The sequence below is a fragment of the Pimephales promelas genome, chromosome 5 (genome assembly GCF_988280905.1).
Source record: "Pimephales promelas chromosome 5, fPimPro1.hap1.1, whole genome shotgun sequence".
In the NCBI taxonomy this organism is placed as follows: domain Eukaryota; kingdom Metazoa; phylum Chordata; class Actinopteri; order Cypriniformes; family Leuciscidae; genus Pimephales; species Pimephales promelas.
Window position 1 is genome coordinate 43,748,971 of NC_142773.1, and position 18,992 is coordinate 43,767,962.

General features: G+C 38.5%; 1 protein-coding gene and 1 long non-coding RNA gene across 5 annotated transcripts in view; one reads left to right on the top strand and one right to left on the bottom strand.

Moving 5' to 3' along the window:
- The first annotated feature begins 1,577 nt into the window (after nt 1-1,577).
- Nucleotides 1,578-2,867, top strand: LOC148981525 (uncharacterized). Its single transcript, XR_016168609.1, has 3 exons — nt 1,578-2,099; nt 2,274-2,339; nt 2,415-2,867. It is a non-coding gene; the product is annotated as an uncharacterized LOC148981525 (long non-coding RNA).
- Nucleotides 2,868-4,816: 1,949 nt separating this feature from the next.
- The window catches only part of LOC120471337 (yjeF N-terminal domain-containing 3), a 97,536-nt gene continuing 83,360 nt past the window's right edge, over nt 4,817-18,992 (bottom strand). For 3 of the 4 annotated variants that reach the window (XM_089131648.1, XM_089131650.1, XM_089131651.1), the window contains exons 3-6: nt 9,121-9,231; nt 6,494-6,607; nt 5,862-6,012; nt 4,817-5,307 (exon numbers count right to left, since the gene is read on the bottom strand). In XM_089131648.1, the coding sequence (XP_088987774.1) occupies nt 5,111-5,307; nt 5,862-6,012; nt 6,494-6,607; nt 9,121-9,231 (573 nt within the window). In that variant the 3' untranslated portion in view covers nt 4,817-5,110. The remainder of the gene's footprint in view (nt 5,308-5,861; nt 6,013-6,493; nt 6,608-9,120; nt 9,232-18,992) is intronic. The other variant, XM_089131649.1, reaches the window with a different exon arrangement.

Below are 18,992 nucleotides of genomic sequence, written 5' to 3' on the forward strand. Positions count from 1 at the left end.
TATTGATGGATACTTTTATATCTAGCTAGCTCAGCAAAAATGAAGAGTGTTAAATGTTCTAGCTTTTTAAAATAGAAAATTTGGCACTAAATTTAATTTGTGTTCTGCATTAAATTTAAAGTGGAGCTGAGTTCTAATTACTTTCAGTCGTGCATTTAAAATCTGCATTAAATGTAGCTTATTTAAATAAATTAAAGTGAGTGAGCGAGCTAAAAATATTCAGAGGAATGACGAGTCATTCTGAAATTGTTGCTTTTTAAAATGATTGAATTTAATAGTTTGGTGCACATGCCCATTTGCTGTATTTGTCGTGCTTTAAATTAGTAAATGTAGCCAATTAATTTTTTTGCTTAAAGAATATGTGTGCTAAATAGACTAATTTAAAATTGAATACTTGGCTACTATTAGTGTTAAATAACATTTTTGTCATGCATTCGATTTTTAAATCGCAATTGGATTATTTTTAAAATTAGCATTTTTTTTCTAATTACTTTCATGCATTAAAATATTAGTAACTGGTTTAAATGCAGATAATTGAAATCATTTTATATCTAGCTAGCTCAGCAAAAATAAAGTGTTAAGTGTTCTAGCTTTTTAAAATAGAAAATTTGGCACTAAATTTAATTTGTGTTCCGCATTAAATTTAAAGTGGAGCTGAGTTCTAATTACTTTCAGTCGTGCATTTAAAATCTGCATTAAATGTAGCTTATTTTAATAAATTAAAGTGAGTGAGCTAGATATATTCAGAGTAACGACAAGTCATTCTGAAATTGTAGCTTTTTAAAATGATTGAATTTAATAATTCGGCGCACATGCCCATTTGCTGTATTTGTCGTGCTTTAAATTAGTAAATGTAGCCCTTATTTTGCTTAAACAATGTGTGCTGAATGGAGTAATAATTATTAAATTGTGGCTTTTTAAAATTCAATTCTTGGCTAAATATAAAATACTATTGTCATGCATTCGATTTTAAATTGCAGTTGAGTTTATATTTTACTGAATTTAATAATTTAGCACATGTTTGTTATAATTACTGTCATGCATTAAAATATTAGTAACTGATTTAAATGCAGAGAATTAATTATTTTATATTTACCAAAAGAATAAGAGTAATAAGTGTGGCTTTTCAAATTTGAAAATTTAGCACTAACATTAATTTATTAACGTTCTGCGTTAAATTTGAAGTGGAGCTGAATTCTATTTACTATATCAGTCGTGCATTCAAAATCTGCAGTAAATGAATTAAAAATATTCTTTTCTAAAATAATATTCAGAGTAATTCTGAAATTGTAGCTTTTTAAAATGATGGAATATAATAGTTTAGTGCAAGTGCTCGTCCAGATTATATCTGTTAGTCATGCATTAAAAATATGTAAATGAAGAGTTCAGATGCAAAAGCCTCTAAATGCCATTTGAAATTTTCTTCTAGAATGATCATTTTTATCAAGCTTGTATATTTAAGTTCAGTAATTTCACTTAAATAACAATTAACAGGTAATCCTCATTGCCATTTAAGTGAAATCACTAAACTTAAATATACAAGTTTGATAAAAATGATCATTTTAGAAGAAAATGTCAAATGGCACTCAGAGGTTTTCGCATCTGAACTCTTCATATGTTTCCTATTTGAATGCAAATCATTTTTGTAATTGAATATAATTTGGCACTTATGTTCATTACTGAATGTAGAAACTCATGAACACACCAGTTACATTCAGTGGAACGATTAGATGTCCTTTTCTTTATGCAATCAGAGTTAATTAACGAACAGGATCATCAGAAGTGTGGAGAACTGAGCTGGAGATATCATGTGCTTCCTGATGATGAGCTACAGCGAGAACGTCACACCGGCTGCACATTAACAACACACATGTAAACGTCACACCATCTGCTCATGCTAGTTTAGCGTAGCGCTCCGCTACAGTGGGTGATGACGGTCGGCCCTCACGATGCCTGTCTTCTCCAGGTGAACTCTGATATGACCTGAGTTTAGTGTGTTTCCCCAATCCAAGCGTTCTGCTCCTGTAAAGACTCGAACCCGGATCCCGCCCGACGCGAGTCCGGAACGCTGCTCTGCTAGTCACTCAGTAGTGTGTGAGGTAACCTTCCTTTGCTCTCCGCTTGAGTGTGTGTGTGTGTGTGTGTTCTCTGAGCGTCATGTGCATGTAGAGCTGGACCCCTGATCTCACACACAGCTCATATGTGTACATTAGCACTGTGTTTGCTGCGAGACTCGAGCTCGTTCTTCATGTTCTTCCTCTGCTTTTATTCAGGATAGTCTCTGCTGGAGTCTGAGTTGGGCGACGCCGGCGACCCCTGACCCGAGAGCAGCGCCTGAGGTCGGCATCACATCATCAACATCTCATCATGTGGAGCTAACGGTACAATCTGATCTGTGCTTCTTCTGGTTTCAGGTGATGAAGATGAAGATCTGAGGAAGAGTAAATGTGCACTTCTGTGGGGCTTACACACTCGTTTATTGCCCGTACACACATTAAGGCCCTAAAGATGAGCAGACAATCTTGACGTCGTGCCGTTAAATGATGCGTACAGTGCAAACAATTCAGATCTTCTTCAGGATTCTTGACTTTAAATCAGTTTATTTAAAATGTCTTCTCTTATAGAATTGAACAAGAACAAATAGGTCGGAAAATTTCCCTTTAAATTAAGAAGATTTATCTGAGCCCATTGTTTGATCTTGTTTTAATCATAAACTTGCTTCATTTTGATACGTTTAGCAGAAAACAAGACTTTTACTGGAGATACAGAATATTTAGAAACTGAAGACATTTGAAGAGTTCAGAGCAAAAGCCTCTAAGTGCCATTTGAAATTTTCTTCTAGAATGGTCATTTTTATCAAGCTTGTTTATTTAAGTTCATTGTGAAAATTAATGAACTTAAATATACAAGTTTGATAAAAATGATCATTCTAGAAGAAAATTTCAAATGGCACTTAGAGGCTTTTGCATCTGAACTCTTCATTTGCACTTGAAAACATACAGGAATATTGTGAAAAAATAATATTTGTCTGCCGTGCGATCAGAAGATAGAGTAGAAGTTATTCCCATATTCTATTGCGATTCAAGCCTCTGCTTTGTAGAGGGAATGAACAAATCTATTGGGAGTTTCTCAGACAGAAGATATTGGCATAAATGTGTTCCCTTCAATTTATTCCCTACACTTTCTTTACGTTAAAAAAAACTTTAGCTGATAATTTACTCGCCCCCGTGTCATCCAAGATCCACGTCTTTCTTTCTTCAGTCGAAAAGAAATGAAGGTTTTTGATGAAAACATATAATGGAGACAGTTTCAGTACAAACTTGTTCAAAGGGCTTTAAACGACACCAGACGATGAATAAGGGTCTTATCAAGCGAAACGGTCGCTCGTTTAATAAATAAATAACTAATTTTAAGTTTTATAAACTCAAATGTTATAAAACTTAAACTTTGCTCTGTTGTATGATATGCGTTCGTGACTCTCCGTTTCGAACTCGTTTATCAAAATGAACGGTAACACTTTATATTAACTGCACGCTATTAAACATTAGTTAAGCATGAGTAAACAGTTAAAAAATCATTTATAAAACATTAATAAATATAATATGCAGTTTATAAATATAGCTATACATGCTTTTTTCTTGATTTATAAGCAGATCTATAATGCGTTTAATGATTGTATTTTCATACTTTGTTAATGATCAATTAATAATTTCTAAATGAAGTATAACATTATTTGCAAACCAGTTGTTTAAGAGTTGTCAGACATTCATAAGACCACTTAGAAAGTGTAAGTAAATGTAGTAAATACAGGTAGTTATAAAGCATTTATTAGTGGTCAGTTAACTATTTTTGTGAGCTAATCTAAAGTGAGGACTATTCATGCTTTGTAAAGCATTTATAAAGGTGATTTAAAGACTCGTCAATCTTCTAAACAGTAAAATGTAACAAACACAACGCAGTGATACAGAACATAGAAATATTTAACAGCCTTTAAAAATGCTTTACAAAGCATGAATAGTCCTCACTTTAGATTAGGTCACAAAATAGTGAACTGACCACTACTAAATGCTTTATAACTACCCAAATTAATCCTTAATTACAGCATTAATACATGTCAATAAAGCATTTATTAACACATTAAGTTACCATCACTATATGTCTGAATAATAAGCTGTATGAATGTACATTTAAATAGTTTATTAATCATTTACTTACTCGCTCTAAGTAATCGTATGAACCACGGACAACTCTTAAATAACTGGTTTATAAAAAATGCAATTCTTCATTTAGAAATGATAAATTGATCATTAATAAAGGATGAAAATACAATTATTAAATAAATTATAGATATGCTTTTAAATCAAGAAGAAAGCATTTATAGATGTATTTAAGAACTGCTTATTAATGTCTATTAATGCTTTATGAATGATGAATTAATGGTTTACTCATGCTTAACTAATGATTATTAGCGTGTAGTTATTATAAAGTGTTACCAAATGGACAAATCTTTTCCCGAGTCAACTCATTCATTTTGTTCGTTGAATGAACCAAATGACACGATAAAAGATCCATCCATTTTGATGAAAGAGTTCGAACGGGAGAGTCACGAACGCGCATCACAGAACAGAGCAAAGTTTAAGTTTTATAATATTTGAGTTTATAAAACTTAAACTTTGTTATTTATTTATTAAATGAGCGATCGTTTCGCTTGATAAGACCCTTATTCATCGTCTGGAGTCGTTTAAAGCCCTTTGAACAGTTTGCACTGAAAGTGTCTACTTATATGGAGAAAATCCTGGAATGTTTTCATCAAAAACCTTAATTTCTTTTCGACTGAAGAAAGAAAGACGTGGACATCTTGGATGACACGGGGGCGAGTAAATTATCAGCAAAAGTGTTTATAAAAGTGACCTACTCCTTTAAGAGAGTAAATGTTTAATGTCAGAAATGTGGGCGGTTTGAGATGGTCATGATAGTTTGGATACAGAAGCGTTTTATTTATTTTAAATGTAACACTGGAAGAACATGGAGCGAACATTTATACTTTAATAAAGTGGAAGAGTCACATGACTGTGTTTGTGTCGCTCGTCCCACACACACACACACGTGCTCACAGCTCCACCACCGGGTCGGTGCCCGTGAAGCAGGGCAGGTTCAGCTCGTACTTCCTCTGGATGTCGTACGGCAGGAAGCGTCCCGCCAGGAAGTGAGATCCGGGGAAACTGCGAGCGCATCGCTTGGGGATCATCAGGGAAACCAGGAGCGCAGGACTGATGCCATCAGGAGGAGCATCATCCGCATCCCAGCCTACACACACACACACACACACACACGTGTTCATAGAGGGAATGAGAACTCTACGGTACTGGACTCATTTTAAAGAACCATTCATGCCAAAAAAAGGTCTTATACCAGGAGAAATGTTCTTAACATTTTTTCTATTTTCTTTTTTTTAATAATTTTCTAGTGCATAAAAATAAAATGCATGATGGGAACCCCTCAAAGGTTCTAGACGTAACATTGTAATAAAATGTCAACTTATTTTATCAGCAGAAATTTAATGCATAAAAACACTTAATACATGATGGGAACCTCTTAAGTGCTATACATGAATTGCTCTGCTGATAAAGTATGTTAACGAGTTGTTTAATTCGCAAATTTGTATTAAAAATAAACCTAAATGTATTTATTTGACCAGGAAGGTCCGTTGAGAGAGTCCTAAACCCCTAAAATGTTACATCTCCTGCCGATAAAGTATGTTTACAAGCCGTTTCTTTCAGAAAATTGCATGATAATTAAAATGCATGATGGCCCCGTAAGGGGTTCTCCATCTGCTCATGCGCGGTCCGTAAGCTCGGCACCTGACGGGATGTCCAGGCTGGCGATCGGGACACGGAGTCCTCGTAGAGTCTGCAGAACGGCGGTCACGGGCTCGCCCAGCGACGCCAGGTCCGTTTCGGGACCCAGAACCGCGTCCACCACCAGATTATACGCCTCGTTCAGGAGCTGCTGCTTCACCAACACAACCAGAACACATCATCACTGAGAGACCCTATCACTTATGAGGTAACAGACTTCACACTAGTTTACTGACTTCAAGCTTTTATGACCAGAAAGAAACAAAACTTGAGTTCCACTGTTAACAGGCACTAATTAAGATGAATAAATGCTGTAGAACTAACAAGAACAAAGACTGAGCAAAACATGTCTTAACCTTTGTTAACGTTTAAAAACATCACTGCACTTTGGTCGGTTACCAGCCGCTAGTAAATGTGCTCTAGAAATAAACAGAACTTGAACATCTCATAAAAATACAATTGTTCATTGTGCATGTTCACTAATGCAGTAAGTAATTAATGCAACTATGTTGCATTCTGGGAAGGCAAACTTAACGCTACAACAAACTACTTTTCTTCAGATATCATTAGGAGGGGTCGGCCTGGAGCCCTTTTATTTGACCCTGTTTGCAGTGGTTTAGTGTGGTCTATCTGACCTCGTTGGGCAGGTAGGAGAGGAAGGGCAGGTCCATCCGCTCACACTGCACCGTCAGGTCCTGATGGAGGCGGTCCGAGGAGCGTTTGGGACAGAACACAGTGGGAATGTAATCCTGTCACACACACACAGATCCGTCACTCAGGGCTCCTCTTTAAAGGGATACTCCACCGGGTTTTCATATTAAACTATGTTATTCCCTTAATTAAGACGAGCTGATGCATACCTCTCTCGTCTCGTGCGTGCACTCTATCGCTCTGTATTGCCGCAAAACTATGTTAGCACTTAGCTTAGCCCAGTGCATTAAATATGGGCCCAAAAGAGAAGCGACAAAACACTTCCTCGTTTTCCCTATTTAAACACAGTTACTCGATTAGTGTAACTCGACCTAGGCTGGTGACACAAAAATAAAACGTTGTGTTTTTCTAAGCGTTTAAAAGTGATGACTATATTGTATGGCGGAATACCATAAAAAGTGCTTTAGAGCACATCAAATTGGCGCAATAATACCTTCACTCGTGAAAAGTCCTCTTACCGGCTCCCGCTTTGTCGCATGTCACGTTGGCTGCATTCATAGACATACACTAGACTTCACCTGGGGGTTCTAAGCATGCGTCAAAACCGCCGCCATCTTGGAACAGGGGTCTTGTCATAGGAAGTAGCTAGGTAACGCTGCTATCTCTGCCTTTACTTCGAATTCATAGATACAGTCGGTTGGTCTGGGAACGCCCCCGGGAACGCCCCGTCACGTGGTGTGAATTTAGCCCGTGGGGGAAAACATTGCCTTGGCGCTCATTGAAATACATGGGACAATCATGCCGAAGAGTTGCGGTGTCGTTTTCTGTACCACCAATAAACAAACAAATTATAAATTGAAGTTCTACAGCCTTTCTTACATACATACAGAACCGGATAGGAGGACAAAACGGCAAAATTAATCATATCTTATTAGATTACTGTGTGAGTAGAGATCCCTGTGTGATATAGTAGTAGATGTTTAACTCGTATTAGGCAGTGGGCCAGATTTGTCTGACGTTACATCCCTTAAGGGATGTCTCAGTCACATTAGCGTTATCAGCTGAAGGTTATCAGACTGCAGTCTGTGAGAATTCAGATAACTGTCAGCAAAGTCCCTCTGCAACTTCGTAGCTACTACAACTGATCACCGTTTTACAAAAGGATTAATAGTTTTGAGTGAAGCAGACGTACAATTGGTAAGTGACATGGTTTTATGGACTTATAGTAACTTATACGCAAGTTGATTGAGTTATAGGCTTGTGTTGCCGGTAGCTTCCGCGATGTCTTACCTGGAGATTCAACCAGATAAAATAGTCTGGAAACGACACCTCCGGCCATTTGGTTGGGTCATTGGCCCAGTTTTTAATTAAATAAGGGCAATCATAACCTATTACAGGTAATTTTGCAATGTACCGTTGCCGGTCGGCAGGCATAAATGACTCGCAATATGACATTTTTGTCATTCAAATACATAGGATGGTCGCGCTGCTTTCCCCCACGCCGACCACGCCCCCCAACTATGACGCGTTGCCGACTGTATGTATTGATGGTGGCGGACTTTTGTGCATCGTATGATGTTCACTGATGAAATCTGAACTAGGAAGAATGTAAAAAAAAAAAAAAAAAATTCTTTCTGGAATCAATGATAAATACATGTCTGACTGTTGGAACAAACCAAAAAAACAAGAAAAATCGCATTCATGATGATTTATGGTGATTTTATTTCCGTTAGACCTGTGTCTACTACATTGACGCTGATGCATTAAAGTGGAGGGGCTCCCCTGTTTCAAGATGGCGGCTCTTGACGCATTCGTTCCAATGAACTGCCGTATCCAAGGTGAGGTCCAAGGTATTATTGCGCCAAGTTGAAGCGCTCTAAAGCACTTTTTATGGTATTCCGCCATACAATATAGTCATCAATTTTAAACGCTTAGAAAAACACAACGTTTTATTTTTGTGTCACCAGCCTAGGTCGAGTTACACTAATCGAGTAACTGTGTTTAAATTGGGAAAACGAGTAAGTGTTTTGTCGCTTCTCTTTTGGGCCCATATTTAATGCACTGGGCTAAGCTAAGTGCTAACATAGTTTTGCGGCAATACAGAGCGATAGAGTGCACGCACGAGACGAGAGAGGTATGCATCAGCTCGTCTTAATTAAGGGAATAACATAGTTTAATATGAAAACCCGGTGGAGTATCCCTTTAATTCTTTCACCACCCAATTTTCTGGGGGGCCATGAAAGTTTTGTGAAAATGATCAAGAGCTTGGTTTGACTCTCTGAAATGTAAATCCTGGAAAACCCTTGAAATATTGAATGAAAAAGGTACCTGAAAAGTGCTTCAATTATTGAAAGACAAGATATGTGAAATTAGAGTTTCATTTTAACAATAAAACAATCTTTTCACACAAAATTAAAGCTAAGCCCGTCTCATATAGATATAGAGGCATGGCTATGAGTGATTATGGTCAATAAATATCCAAGTATATGATACATCTTTCTTCAGCTCAATCATATATTCATGGGGAGGAAAATCAGTTTCAAACAACAGTGAGGGATCTGACTTCCTCATGGAGCGTCACATGATGACTGAAGTGTGTGTTTTCACTCACAAAGACATGGAGATGTCGAGCACACGCGAGTCCCACACAGCCGTTCTGGTCCGGTCCACAGATCACTAGAACCGTGGCCTGGCGTTTCTCCAGAGACGAGAGCGGGAAGACCTGAGAGAGATCACCGCAACACTGATCAACAACTGATAATTACTAACGAACATCGAATCAAACATAACTCATAATTTTGACGTAAAATTGAAAGTTTTTTTTTTTTGTTAGACCGCCACAATTAAACTTTTTTTTTTTCTACGTTAGACTGCAACAATTAACCCATTCAGACCCTGTGTCCATTACAGTGGACATCACATTTCAAGCCCCTTTTTTAACTTCTGGAGCATTTCACCTAGTTTAAAGCCTGCAGTCCATGAGATTGGACGTTTTTCATCCAACCAAATGCCAGTAAAGCTCTGCATGTAGTAATTAGATATATAAAAAACTCTACATTGAAGAGAAGTATGGCAGCACTCCACTCCAAACACAGAACCAAGCAACATTTTCTCAATCTGAATATCTCTCTCTCAATATCAATCTCAATATCTCAGCTCTGGAAGGGTCTAGAGCCTCCATTTTTGCACTCAGGTCAAAGTCTCACAGCCCTCTATCATAATCCAGAGTTTTGAGAAGATCGGATAAATTTAATTTTTCGCCCGAAAATGAAAAAAAACGAAAGGGGTAACACTGTCGTTTTTTTTTTCGGGTCGAAATTTTGAATTTTGATATCTCAGCTCTGGAAGGGTCTAGAGCCTCCATTTTTGCTCTCAGGTCAAAGTCTCACAGCCCTCTATCATAATCCAGAGTTTTGAGAAGATTGGAGAAACGTAATTTTTCGCCCGAAAATGAAAAAAAACGAAAGGGGTAACACTGTCGTTTTTTTTTCGGGTCGAAATTTTGAATTTTGATATCTCAGCTCTGGAAGGGTCTAGAGCCTCCATTTTTGCACTCAGGTCAAAGTCTCACAGCCCTCTATCATAATCCAGAGTTTCGAGAAGATTGGAGAAACTTAATTTTTCGCCCAAAAACGGAAAAAGACAAAAGGGGTAACACTGTCGTTTTTTTTTTCGGGTCAAAATTTTGAACTTTGATATCTCAGCTCTGGAAGGGTCTAGAGCCTCCATTTTTGCACTCAGGTCAAAGTCTCACAGCCCTCTATCATAATCCAGAGTTTTGAGAAGATCGGAGAAACTTAATTTTTCGCCCGAAAATGAAAAAAAAAACGAAAGGGGTAACACTGTCGTTTTTTTTTCGGGTCGAAATTTTGAATTGTGATATCTCAGCTCTGGAAGGGTCTAGAACCTCCATTTTTGCTCTCAGGTCAAAGTCTCACAGCCCTCTATCATAATCCAGAGTTTTGAGAAGATTGGGGAAACTTAATTTTTCGCCCAAAAACGGAAAAAAATGAAAGGGGTAACACTGTCGTTTTTTTTTCGGGTCGAAATTTTGAATTTTGATATCTCAGCTCTGGAAGGGTCTAGAGCCTCCATTTTTGCACTCAGGTCAAAGTCTCACAGCCCTCTATCATAATCCAGAGTTTTGAGAAGATTGGAGAAACTTAATTTTTCACCCAAAAACGGAAAAAAACGAAAGGGGTAACACTGTCGTTTTTTTTTTCGGGTCGAAATTTTGAATTGTGATATCTCAGCTCTGGAAGGGTCTAGAGCCTCCATTTTTGCTCTCAGGTCAAAGTCTCACAGCCCTCTATCATAATCCAGAGTTTTGAGAAGATCGGAGAAACTTAATTTTTCGCCCGAAAATGAAAAAAAACGAAAGGGGTAACACTGTCGTTTTTTTTTTCGGGTCGAAATTTTGAATTGTGATATCTCAGCTCTGGAAGGGTCTAGAGCCTCCATTTTTGCTCTCAGGTCAAAGTCTCACAGCCCTCTATCATAATCCAGAGTTTTGAGAAGATTGGGGAAACTTAATTTTTCACCCAAAAACGGAAAAAAACGAAAGGGGTAACACTGTCGTTTTTTTTTCGGGTCGAAATTTTGAACTTTGATATCTCAGCTCTGGAAGGGTCTAGAGCCTCCATTTTTGCACTCAGGTCAAAGTCTCACAGCCCTCTATCATAATCCAGAGTTTTGAGAAGATTGGAGAAACGTAATTTTTCGCCCGAAAATGAAAAAAAACGAAAGGGGTAACACTGTCGTTTTTTTTTCGGGTCGAAATTTTGAATTTTGATATCTCAGCTCTGGAAGGGTCTAGAGCCTCCATTTTTGCACTCAGGTCAAAGTCTCACAGCCCTCTATCATAATCCAGAGTTTTGAGAAGATTGGAGAAACGTAATTTTTCGCCCGAAAATGAAAAAAAACGAAAGGGGTAACACTGTCGTTTTTTTTTCGGGTCGAAATTTTGAACTTTGATATCTCAGCTCTGGAAGGGTCTAGAGCCTCCATTTTTGCACTCAGGTCAAAGTCTCACAGCCCTCTATCATAATCCAGAGTTTTGAGAAGATTGGAGAAACGTAATTTTTCGCCCGAAAATGAAAAAAAACGAAAGGGGTAACACTGTCGTTTTTTTTTCGGGTCGAAATTTTGAATTTTGATATCTCAGCTCTGGAAGGGTCTAGAGCCTCCATTTTTGCACTCAGGTCAAAGTCTCACGGCCCTCTATCATAATCCAGAGTTTCGAGAAGATTGGAGAAACTTAATTTTTCGCCCAAAAACGGAAAAAGACGAAAGGGGTAACACTGTCGTTTTTTTTTTCCGGTCAAAATTTTGAACTTTGATATCTCAGCTCTGGAAGGGTCTAGAGCCACCATTTTTGCACTCAGGTCAAAGTCTCACAGCCCTCTATCATAATCCAGAGTTTTGAGAAGATTGGAGAAACTTAATTTTTCGCCAAAAAACGGAAAAAGACGAAAGGGGTAACACTGTCGTTTTTTTTTCGGGTCAAAATTTTGAACTTTGATATCTCAGCTCTGGAAGGGTCTAGAGCCTCCATTTTTGCACTCAGGTCAAAGTCTCACAGCCCTCTATCATAATCCAGAGTTTCGAGAAGATTGGAGAAACTTAATTTTTCGCCCAAAAACGGAAAAAGACGAAAGGGGTAACACTGTCGTTTTTTTTTTCCGGTCAAAATTTTGAACTTTGATATCTCAGCTCTGGAAGGGTCTAGAGCCACCATTTTTGCACTCAGGTCAAAGTCTCACAGCCCTCTATCATAATCCAGAGTTTTGATAAGATTGGAGAAACTTAATTTTTCGCCCAAAAACGGAAAAAGACGAAAGGGGTAACACTGTCGTTTTTTTTTCCGGTCAAAATTTTGAACTTTGATATCTCAGCTCTGGAAGGGTCTAGAGCCACCATTTTTGCACTCAGGTCAAAGTCTCACAGCCCTCTATCATAATCCAGAGTTTCGAGAAGATTGGAGAAACTTAATTTTTTTGCCCAAAAACGGAAAAAGACGAAAGGGGTAACACTGTCGTTTTTTTTTCGGGTCAAAATTTTGAACTTTGATATCTCAGCTCTGGAAGGGTCTAGAGCCTCCATTTTTGCACTCAGGTCAAAGTCTCATGGCCCTCTATCATAATCCAGAGTTTCGAGAAGATTGGAGAAACTTAATTTTTCGCCCAAAAACGGAAAAAGACGAAAGGGGTAACACTGTCGTTTTTTTTTTCCGGTCAAAATTTTGAACTTTGATATCTCAGCTCTGGAAGGGTCTAGAGCCTCCATTTTTGCACTCAGGTCAAAGTCTCACAGCCCTCTATCATAATCCAGAGTTTCGAGAAGATTGGAGAAACCTAATTTTTCGCCCAAAAACGGAAAAAAACGAAAGGGCTAACACTGTCGTTTTTTTTTCGGGTCAAAATTTTGAATTGTGATATCTCAGCTCTGGAAGGGTCTAGAACCTCCATTTTTGCTCTCAGGTCAAAGTCTCACAGCCCTCTATCATAATCCAGAGTTTTGAGAAGATTGGGGAAACTTAATTTTTCGCCCAAAAACGGAAAAAAATGAAAGGGGTAACACTGTCGTTTTTTTTTTCGGGTCGAAATTTTGAACTTTGATATCTCAGCTCTGGAAGGGTCTAGAGCCTCCATTTTTGCACTCAGGTCAAAGTCTCACAGCCCTCTATCATAATCCAGAGTTTTGAGAAGATTGGAGAAACGTAATTTTTCGCCCGAAAATGAAAAAAAACGAAAGGGGTAACACTGTCGTTTTTTTTTCGGGTCGAAATTTTGAATTTTGATATCTCAGCTCTGGAAGGGTCTAGAGCCTCCATTTTTGCACTCAGGTCAAAGTCTCACAGCCCTCTATCATAATCCAGAGTTTTGAGAAGATTGGAGAAACGTAATTTTTCGCCCGAAAATGAAAAAAAACGAAAGGGGTAACACTGTCGTTTTTTTTTCGGGTCGAAATTTTGAACTTTGATATCTCAGCTCTGGAAGGGTCTAGAGCCTCCATTTTTGCACTCAGGTCAAAGTCTCACAGCCCTCTATCATAATCCAGAGTTTTGAGAAGATTGGAGAAACGTAATTTTTCGCCCGAAAATGAAAAAAAACGAAAGGGGTAACACTGTCGTTTTTTTTTTTCGGGTCGAAATTTTGAATTTTGATATCTCAGCTCTGGAAGGGTCTAGAGCCTCCATTTTTGCACTCAGGTCAAAGTCTCACAGCCCTCTATCATAATCCAGAGTTTCGAGAAGATTGGAGAAACTTAATTTTTCGCCCAAAAACGGAAAAAAATGAAAGGGGTAACACTGTCGTTTTTTTTTCGGGTCGAAATTTTGAACTTTGATATCTCAGCTCTGGAAGGGTCTAGAGCCTCCATTTTTGCACTCAGGTCAAAGTCTCACAGCCCTCTATCATAATCCAGAGTTTCGAGAAGATTGGAGAAACTTAATTTTTCGCCCAAAAACGGAAAAAGACGAAAGGGGTAACACTGTCGTTTTTTTTTTCCGGTCAAAATTTTGAACTTTGATATCTCAGCTCTGGAAGGGTCTAGAGCCACCATTTTTGCACTCAGGTCAAAGTCTCACAGCCCTCTATCATAATCCAGAGTTTTGAGAAGATTGGAGAAACTTAATTTTTCGCCCAAAAACGGAAAAAGACGAAAGGGGTAACACTGTCGTTTTTTTTTCGGGTCAAAATTTTGAACTTTGATATCTCAGCTCTGGAAGGGTCTAGAGCCTCCATTTTTGCACTCAGGTCAAAGTCTCACAGCCCTCTATCATAATCCAGAGTTTCGAGAAGATTGGAGAAACTTAATTTTTTTGCCCAAAAACGGAAAAAGACGAAAGGGGTAACACTGTCGTTTTTTTTTCGGGTCAAAATTTTGAACTTTGATATCTCAGCTCTGGAAGGGTCTAGAGCCTCCATTTTTGCACTCAGGTCAAAGTCTCATGGCCCTCTATCATAATCCAGAGTTTCGAGAAGATTGGAGAAACTTAATTTTTCGCCCAAAAACGGAAAAAGACGAAAGGGGTAACACTGTCGTTTTTTTTTTCCGGTCAAAATTTTGAACTTTGATATCTCAGCTCTGGAAGGGTCTAGAGCCTCCATTTTTGCACTCAGGTCAAAGTCTCACAGCCCTCTATCATAATCCAGAGTTTTGAGAAGATCGGAGAAACTTAATTTTTCGCCCGAAAATGAAAAAAAACGAAAGGGGTAACACTGTCGTTTTTTTTTCGGGTCGAAATTTTGAACTTTGATATCTCAGCTCTGGAAGGGTCTAGAGCCTCCATTTTTGCACTCAGGTCAAAGTCTCAAAGCCCTCTATCATAATCCAGAGTTTCGAGAAGATTGGAGAAACCTAATTTTTCGCCCAAAAACGGAAAAAAACGAAAGGGGTAACACTGTCGTTTTTTTTTCGGGTCAAAATTTTGAATTTTGATATCTCAGCTCTGGAAGGGTCTAGAGCCTCCATTTTTGCACTCAGGTCAAAGTCTCGTGGCCCTCTATCATAATCCAGAGTTTCGAGAAGATTGGAGAAACTTAATTTTTCGCCCAAAAACGGAAAAAAACGAAAGGGGTAACACTGTCGTTTTTTTTTCGGGTCAAAATTTTGAATTTTGATATCTCAGCTCTGGAAGGGTCTAGAGCCTCCATTTTTGCACTCAGGTCAAAGTCTCACAGCCCTTTATCATAATCCAGAGTTTTGAGAAGATTGGAGAAACTTAATTTTTCGCCCAAAAACGGAAAAAGACGAAAGGGGTAACACTGTCGTTTTTTTTTCGGGTCAAAATTTTGAACTTTGATATCTCAGCTCTGGAAGGGTCTAGAGCCTCCATTTTTGCACTCAGGTCAAAGTCTCACAGCCCTCTATCATAATCCAGAGTTTCGAGAAGATTGGAGAAACTTAATTTTTTTGCCCAAAAACGGAAAAAGACGAAAGGGGTAACACTGTCGTTTTTTTTTCGGGTCAAAATTTTGAACTTTGATATCTCAGCTCTGGAAGGGTCTAGAGCCTCCATTTTTGCACTCAGGTCAAAGTCTCATGGCCCTCTATCATAATCCAGAGTTTCGAGAAGATTGGAGAAACTTAATTTTTCGCCCAAAAACGGAAAAAAACGAAAGGGGTAACACTGTCGTTTTTTTTTCGGGTCAAAATTTTGAATTTTGATATCTCAGCTCTGGAAGGGTCTAGAGCCTCCATTTTTGCACTCAGGTCAAAGTCTCACAGCCCTCTATCATAATCCAGAGTTTCGAGAAGATTGGAGAAACCTAATTTTTCGCCCAAAAACGGAAAAAAACGAAAGGGCTAACACTGTCGTTTTTTTTTCGGGTCAAAATTTTGAATTTTGATATCTCAGCTCTGGAAGGGTCTAGAGCCTCCATTTTTGCACTCAGGTCAAAGTCTCGTGGCCCTCTATCATAATCCAGAGTTTCGAGAAGATTGGAGAAACTTAATTTTTCGCCCAAAAACGGAAAAAAACGAAAGGGGTAACACTGTCGTTTTTTTTTCGGGTCGAAATTTTGAACTTTGATATCTCAGCTCTGGAAGGGTCTAGAGCCTCCATTTTTGCACTCAGGTCAAAGTCTCACAGCCCTCTATCATAATCCAGAGTTTTGAGAAGATCGGAGACACTTAATTTTTCGCCCGAAAATGAAAAAAAACGAAAGGGGTAACACTGTCATTTTTTTTTCGGGTCGAAATTTTGAACTTTGATATCTCAGCTCTGGAAGGGTCTAGAGCCTCCATTTTTGCACTCAGGTCAAAGTCTCACAGCCCTCTATCATAATCCAGAGTTTTGAGAAGATTGGAGAAACGTAATTTTTCGCCCGAAAATGAAAAAAAACGAAAGGGGTAACACTGTCGTTTTTTTTTTTCGGGTCGAAATTTTGAATTTTGATATCTCAGCTCTGGAAGGGTCTAGAGCCTCCATTTTTGCACTCAGGTCAAAGTCTCACAGCCCTCTATCATAATCCAGAGTTTCGAGAAGATTGGAGAAACTTAATTTTTCGCCCAAAAACGGAAAAAAATGAAAGGGGTAACACTGTCGTTTTTTTTTCGGGTCGAAATTTTGAACTTTGATATCTCAGCTCTGGAAGGGTCTAGAGCCTCCATTTTTGCACTCAGGTCAAAGTCTCACAGCCCTCTATCATAATCCAGAGTTTCGAGAAGATTGGAGAAACTTAATTTTTCGCCCAAAAACGGAAAAAGACGAAAGGGGTAACACTGTCGTTTTTTTTTTCCGGTCAAAATTTTGAACTTTGATATCTCAGCTCTGGAAGGGTCTAGAGCCACCATTTTTGCACTCAGGTCAAAGTCTCACAGCCCTCTATCATAATCCAGAGTTTTGAGAAGATTGGAGAAACTTAATTTTTCGCCCAAAAACGGAAAAAGACGAAAGGGGTAACACTGTCGTTTTTTTTTCGGGTCGAAATTTTGAACTTTGATATCTCAGCTCTGGAAGGGTCTAGAGCCTCCATTTTTGCACTCAGGTCAAAGTCTCACAGCCCTCTATCATAATCCAGAGTTTTGAGAAGATCGGAGAAACTTAATTTTTCGCCCGAAAATGAAAAAAAACGAAAGGGGTAACACTGTCGTTTTTTTTTTCGGGTCGAAATTTTGAATTTTGATATCTCAGCTCTGGAAGGGTCTAGAGCCTCCATTTTTGCTCTCAGGTCAAAGTCTCACAGCCCTCTATCATAATCCAGAGTTTTGAGAAGATTGGGGAAACTTAATTTTTCGCCCAAAAACGGAAAAAAACGAAAGGGGTAACACTGTCGTTTTTTTTTCGGGTCGAAATTTTGAACTTTGATATCTCAGCTCTGGAAGGGTCTAGAGCCTCCATTTTTGCACTCAGGTCAAAGTCTCACAGCCCTCTATCATAATCCAGAGTTTTGAGAAGATTGGAGAAACGTAATTTTTCGCCCGAAAATGAAAAAAAACGAAAGGGGTAACACTGTCGTTTTTTTTTCGGGTCGAAATTTTGAATTTTGATATCTCAGCTCTGGAAGGGTCTAGAGCCTCCATTTTTGCACTCAGGTCAAAGTCTCACAGCCCTCTATCATAATCCAGAGTTTTGAGAAGATTGGAGAAACGTAATTTTTCGCCCGAAAATGAAAAAAAACGAAAGGGGTAACACTGTCGTTTTTTTTTCGGGTCGAAATTTTGAACTTTGATATCTCAGCTCTGGAAGGGTCTAGAGCCTCAATTTTTGCACTCAGGTCAAAGTCTCACAGCCCTCTATCATAATCCAGAGTTTTGAGAAGATTGGAGAAACGTAATTTTTCGCCCGAAAATGAAAAAAAACGAAAGGGGTAACACTGTCGTTTTTTTTTTTCGGGTCGAAATTTTGAATTTTGATATCTCAGCTCTGGAAGGGTCTAGAGCCTCCATTTTTGCACTCAGGTCAAAGTCTCACAGCCCTCTATCATAATCCAGAGTTTCGAGAAGATTGGAGAAACTTAATTTTTCGCCCAAAAACGGAAAAAAATGAAAGGGGTAACACTGTCGTTTTTTTTTCGGGTCGAAATTTTGAACTTTGATATCTCAGCTCTGGAAGGGTCTAGAGCCTCCATTTTTGCACTCAGGTCAAAGTCTCACAGCCCTCTATCATAATCCAGAGTTTCGAGAAGATTGGAGAAACTTAATTTTTCGCCCAAAAACGGAAAAAGACGAAAGGGGTAACACTGTCGTTTTTTTTTTCCGGTCAAAATTTTGAACTTTGATATCTCAGCTCTGGAAGGGTCTAGAGCCACCATTTTTGCACTCAGGTCAAAGTCTCACAGCCCTCTATCATAATCCAGAGTTTTGAGAAGATTGGAGAAACTTAATTTTTCGCCCAAAAACGGAAAAAGACGAAAGGGGTAACACTGTCGTTTTTTTTTCGGGTCAAAATTTTGAACTTTGATATCTCAGCTCTGGAAGGGTCTAGAGCCTCCATTTTTGCACTCAGGTCAAAGTCTCACAGCCCTCTATCATAATCCAGAGTTTCGAGAAGATTGGAGAAACTTAATTTTTTTGCCCAAAAACGGAAAAAGACGAAAGGGGTAACACTGTCGTTTTTTTTTCGGGTCAAAATTTTGAACTTTGATATCTCAGCTCTGGAAGGGTCTAGAGCCTCATTTTTTGCACGCAGGTCAAAGTCTCATGGCCCTCTATCATAATCCAGAGTTTCGAGAAGATTGGAGAAACTTAATTTTTCGCCCAAAAACGGAAAAAGACGAAAGGGGTAACACTGTCGTTTTTTTTTTCCGGTCAAAATTTTGAACTTTGATATCTCAGCTCTGGAAGGGTCTAGAGCCTCCATTTTTGCACTCAGGTCAAAGTCTCACAGCCCTCTATCATAATCCAGAGTTTTGAGAAGATCGGAGAAACTTAATTTTTCGCCCGAAAATGAAAAAAAACGAAAGGGGTAACATTGTCGTTTTTTTTTCGGGTCGAAATTTTGAACTTTGATATCTCAGCTCTGGAAGGGTCTAGAGC